At 32.6% G+C, this 5,496-nt stretch overlaps 1 protein-coding gene across 2 annotated transcripts; it reads left to right on the forward strand.

Moving 5' to 3' along the window:
• Positions 1-601: 601 nt before the first annotated feature.
• On the forward strand, positions 602-4,752 carry LOC110818634 (basic helix-loop-helix (bHLH) DNA-binding superfamily protein). Of its 2 annotated transcripts, XM_022047576.2 has the most exons (9): positions 603-1,229; positions 1,680-2,004; positions 2,345-2,419; positions 2,717-2,782; positions 3,034-3,099; positions 3,298-3,354; positions 3,655-3,699; positions 4,067-4,114; positions 4,334-4,752. In XM_022047576.2, exons 1-9 carry the CDS (start codon positions 952-954, stop codon positions 4,466-4,468), a joined length of 1,095 nt encoding a protein of 364 aa, XP_021903268.1. In that variant the 5' UTR covers positions 603-951; the 3' UTR covers positions 4,469-4,752. The 2 variants fall into 2 exon arrangements, with proteins under 2 accessions (XP_021903269.1, XP_021903268.1); XM_022047577.2 differs by lacking the exon at positions 3,655-3,699 and having other exon boundaries at positions 602-1,229.
• The last annotated feature ends 744 nt before the right edge of the window (positions 4,753-5,496 follow it).

Raw genomic sequence — 5,496 nt, forward strand, 5'->3', positions numbered from 1 at the left:
TAACAGATGAACAGCATTAGCATCTTAAAATTGAAAATAAAAAACTCAAAAAATTATTATGTTAGAATTTTTTTTTTTAAAAAAGTGTGCATTCTTAATTTTATTGTTTAATCTGATTTTGCTTTTATTTTTAAAATACTTTAAAATATTATATGTTAATTATTGACAGTTTAATTTAAATTATCTGTGCATTGAACTTTTTAAAATAACATACTGTTGATTTACTCAAACTAATATTATTTTATTTTCTGACTAATATTTGATTATTAAAAATAAGTTAGATATATTGGATTTAATGTATCTCTTTTAAGTATTGGTGAAAAGAATTAAAGTAAAATTCTAAATTCATTAAATAAATTTACTAGTAGCTACTAAGAATAAGATGTGATATATACCTGATAATTAATTGTATAAATATAATTTTTTTTTTAAAATGAAAATATAGTACTCTTGTTGACAGCGTAACAAATCTAAGCATGACATATGTTTTGGTACGACAGAATAATCATACACCGAATGTGACATTAGCAAATTCCTCTCTTTATTTTTTTTCATGTATACATATATATATATATATTTCTTAAATAGCGAGAATTGCTACCACCTTTTCTGTCCCACTTTGAGATAAAGCAAAAGCAGAGAAAGAAAAGCAAGAAAGAAAAAGAAAAACATAAAAGAAAGGAAGAAAGAGAAAGGGGAAAGCAATAAAGAAAAGAGAGGAAACAAAGACAAAGCTTCTCAAAAAACCTCCATGATTCAAATTCTCTCATGATCAATACCTTCTACTTCCCTCCCCCTACTTAACCAAAGAGTGAGAGGACATCCACAAAGTCTCTACAAAGCCTTGTTTGGGAAAAAGGGAAAGAGAGAAAAGAGAAAAAGAGAAAGAGGGTTTAGTTTATATAGTTTTGTTGTTGTTGGAGAATTATAAGGCTTGGATTTTTGCAGGCCATGAATCGAGGTGTTTTGCAGAGCTCACCAGTGCAGCAGATGATGGCTGGAAACCCTAACTGGTGGAATATGAACGGAGTAAGGCCGATGGTTATACCACCGTTAACCAGTACTCATCAGCAACCGCCTTCTCCGTTCTTGCCTCCTCCTCCCACTCTCTTCCCTCATCACTACACACTTAATCCCTCTTCTTCTTCATCGTCTTCTTCTGTCTTTCCTCTTCCTTCCTGGCATGGCAGCCCAGATCAGCTTCCTGAGTCATGGAGTCAACTTCTCTTGTAATACCTCTCTCTCTCTCTCTCTCTCTCTCTCTCTCTCTCTCTCTCTCTCTCTCTATACTGATTAGTTGTTCATGGTCTTCTGATCTTCAGCTTCACTTGGACAAGAACTCAACTTTTCTATTCTTCTCCATATTTATATAGTGGATTATCTTCAACTCTTGTTATTTTTGGCAACTCTTTTCCTAAATTAACTGGTGGAATAACCTGGTTTTCTTATATATAAGATTTCACTTGAGGAATAACACTATATTTTGCATACTTCTTCTCCATCATCTATATATAGACATATATTCTAGCGGATTACCTTCAACTTTTTGTTATTTTTGGTAATTCTTTCTAAATTAATATGTAGAAAAGATCCATCTTCATGTATTATGTATTTACTGAAAATATAATTAGAAATTAATAAATGGGTGTTAATTACATATTCATGTGATTATTTTTTAGGGGAGGACTGGTGGGTGAAGAGGAAAAAGCGGCGATGGGCCATTTTCAAGCCAAAAAGTTGGAGAGTTGGGAGGAGCAAGTATTACATCAACCCCCAAATGGTGGTGGTGTAGTGGAAGTGAAGCAAGAAAACTCAGCAAGCAGTTTTGTTTATGGGCATGCAAATGAAGATTTTCAGGCAAAACCTACTTGGTCTCATCACCACCAGGTCATGCCAGTTTCTTCCCCCAAGTCCTGCGTCACCACTTTTAGCAGCAACATGTTGGATTTCTCTACCAACAACAAATCAGATGGCAGGCATCCACCCCCTGATCGATCTTCCGAGGTGAAAAAACACACATTCCCGCCAGATCTATCAAACCCGATATATATCTATACAGATATCCAGTGCTTCCATAAATCCCATGCTTCATATATATTATAGGGTTTGGAGATTTGTTTACAAGTTACATACATGAATTACTTCATGGTGCCCAAAAATGCGTCAAGACAGTCATGAATTTGTGATACTACCTTGCTAGCAGCTTCTGTAATCAATATATGTTATAACATGCATTAATTTCATATCTTTTAACATGTATTCTTCTTCTCCTACTCCCATGAAAATAATTCTTTCCTTTTTCTTGTTGATTGATTTACTGGGTATAATTTTTTTCTCTCTGCAGTGTAACAGCCCTGCAAGTGGTGGAGCAGTTAAGAAAGCTAGGGTTCAAGCTTCTTCAAGCCAGCCTACCTTCAAGGTATACTTTGAGTTTCTATCTTTTTCACACAGCATGCACACATGCACAACCCAACACAGAACGCACATCATAATCTGTGAGGTGGTAAAGCTATTGTCTTTCTCGACTGTCCTTTTGTTCAGGCCTGTTTATTCTTTCACCCTTCATATCTTACTCTTATATCATCCACAGACCAAAAAGGAGAGGAAGAGGAATAATTTTTAATTACATTTTATTTAAAAGGTTGTGAAAAATCATGCACCAGCTTCTCATCATCTTTAATTTCTATAAATTTTTTTTGTTGTTTAAAATAATCAGGTAAGGAAGGAGAAATTAGGAGACCGTATTACTGCCCTTCACCAGTTAGTTTCTCCATTTGGAAAGGTAAGTTTCTTATGATTATTAATTAATTAGTACAGCCTTCTCAGAGTGTTAGATCTTGCAGATGTAAGAATAAGGGATATTAATTAATTAATTAAAGACATTATAAGTTAATTAATTTATATTCTGTTTACTGCTAGGGTTTAATTTGGTGTTAATTATATATATATAGATATGTATAAATAAAAAGAGGAAATGTATGTATATGAATGTGATTTTGGAGGGATGCGGTGTGGTGTTTTTCTCTTTTGCAGACTGACACGGCGTCTGTCTTGTTAGAAGCTATTGGGTACATCAGATTCCTTCAGAGTCAAATTGAGGTGATGTTTCTTCTCAACTTTTATATATATATATATGCATCATATTTTTATATGAATATTTCACAAACAACCATGAAGGCAAAGTGATGGCACACTTACTATATTATTGTTTCTTTCAACATTCTTTTAGTTATTGAAGTCCTAAATATATTCCCTATCTCTTCTTCTTAAATATCCCCCTTGAATATTGCATTGCAGGCTCTCAGTTTACCGTACTTGGGCTCTGCCTCATCCAACATTAGGCACCAACAGTCTGTAAGAACAAAATATACCCATTTCAATCCCCACTTTTAATTTCTCTGTCTCTCTCTGTCTCTCTCTCTCTCTATATATATAATATATAGATTTCTCTCTTCCCGAAGCAAATATCTCTCTCTCTCTTTCTCGCTTCTGTGTTTAATATTTATATATTGATATATGTGTATGTGTGTGTATGTATATATGCATATGCTTATGTGTTGGCAATTGGCATGTGCATTTGCGCATATATATAAGTAATTAATATATGTGATATGCATTAATTGATTAATGATTAATTGAAATCTGGTAATATAGGTTCAAGGGGAGAGGAATTGTGTATTTCCTGAAGACCCTGGTCAGGTATAAATGCTTTATTGGATCCACTGCATGCTTTAAAGGGGGCTGTGTGTGGGGAACTTTAATCTGGAAAAGATAACAGTTTTACTGTTTTTTTTTCTCTCTTTAGATCTGAAAAAGAAAGGGTTAAAATTATGACAATGTTTCGCAGCTTTAAAGGCTTTTAACCTTCATTAAGTTCAATAAAGGAATGATTACACAGTACAAACTTTGCTTTTTGATTCACTAAAAGTATCAAAAAGAAAGAAAGAAAGAACTGTGAATCTGCGATGCTTAGATATATATGTATGCATGTAAATAATATTATAAGTTGACAAATGAAAATTAAAAGCTAACCCTTTTTTCTAATGCAATTTCTTTGACTATCCAGCTACTGAATGATAACTGCATGAAGAGGAAAGCTGGAGCTGCTGAGCAGGTACTTTAATTCTTGTCTCTATGTGTATTTATATATATAAATAAACTAGAGTTTGCTTAAGGAAATGTCATCTTTTCTGTCAAGTGAAGGCTTATAACTTTAATCAGATAGCATATATACACATATACATAGAGAAAGAGAGAGACAAAGAAGTGGCTTTTTGATTGAATTTACATTTAGTTAATTAATTTATTAAATTAATTAATAAAATGATTGAAGGATGGTCATGAGGAGCCAAAGAAGGACCTGAGGAGTAGGGGGCTGTGTCTGGTTCCTGTATCATGCACACTGCAAGTTGGGAGTGACAACGGAGCTGACTACTGGGCTCCGGCTCTGGGGGGAGGTTTCCGGTAGACGAATGGCACCGTTTTGGTGGCAGCACAGCAGCACACAATCAATATATGAAGAGCTTCAATATGAAACGTTATAACATCATGAGCAGTCACTCTGCTAAAAACATCAAAGGCTGATTGCTCATGATGCTATACACAATCTTTGTTGGGTTTATGTATGTGTGAGTGTGTGTGCTGCAGATCTAGCAATTAATTAATAGAACACGTGGATTAATTTCGATTCCTGGTTGAAAACCCTTCTCTAATTTTAGTTCAATTGTTATTAGTAATTATTCTCTCTCTTCATTAATATCTCCTAATCTTTATTTTAATTATTTATTATAATATAAATTAATTAGCTGTTGCTGCATGCTATCTTTCTTTGGCTAAGATACCCACCAGTAATACTTAATTTCTCAGATTGATTCATTCATTTCTGGTATTTGGATAGCTTTAAAATATGTTTTAAAGTAGGTATTATAAGATTATCTTGATGATTAATAAATGATCATCAAGAGAAACCTCGGGCCTAATATTAAATCTTTAGATTATTTTTGTAGAATTTTATTTGAAAATTTACCCTTAATTTAATTTTATTAGAGATCTAAAGATTGAAATCGTATAAAATTTCAAATAGATTTTGAGAATGAGTTTGAAAGTCTAGCTATTAAAAATAATGAAATTTTAAATAATTGTTCCAATGTCAATTTAGATGGAATTGAGACGGAATATTTCAAATTTCATTAATTTTTTTTAAAAAAAAATTAAATGCACTTTTTACTTTCACTTTAAATAATTTAGGATGTCAGAATTTTTATAAATAAAAAAAAAAAACCTTCCTTCTATAATTAAAATAATTTAAATATAAAATTTTAAAATAATAAAGTTTATAAACTTGTTACAAACATAAGCAAGATATAACAGGTATGTGGATGAACCTACGGGAATGTTGGGCTGTGACCCTCAAACTTCGCATGTCAAATAATGGGCTTCATCATGCCTGTTTTATTAAAAATAAATAAAAACAACCGTCCAATTATAAATTCAGAA

The sequence above is a fragment of the Carica papaya genome, chromosome 7 (genome assembly GCF_054855325.1).
Source record: "Carica papaya isolate Zhongbai chromosome 7, ASM5485532v1, whole genome shotgun sequence".
In the NCBI taxonomy this organism is placed as follows: domain Eukaryota; kingdom Viridiplantae; phylum Streptophyta; class Magnoliopsida; order Brassicales; family Caricaceae; genus Carica; species Carica papaya.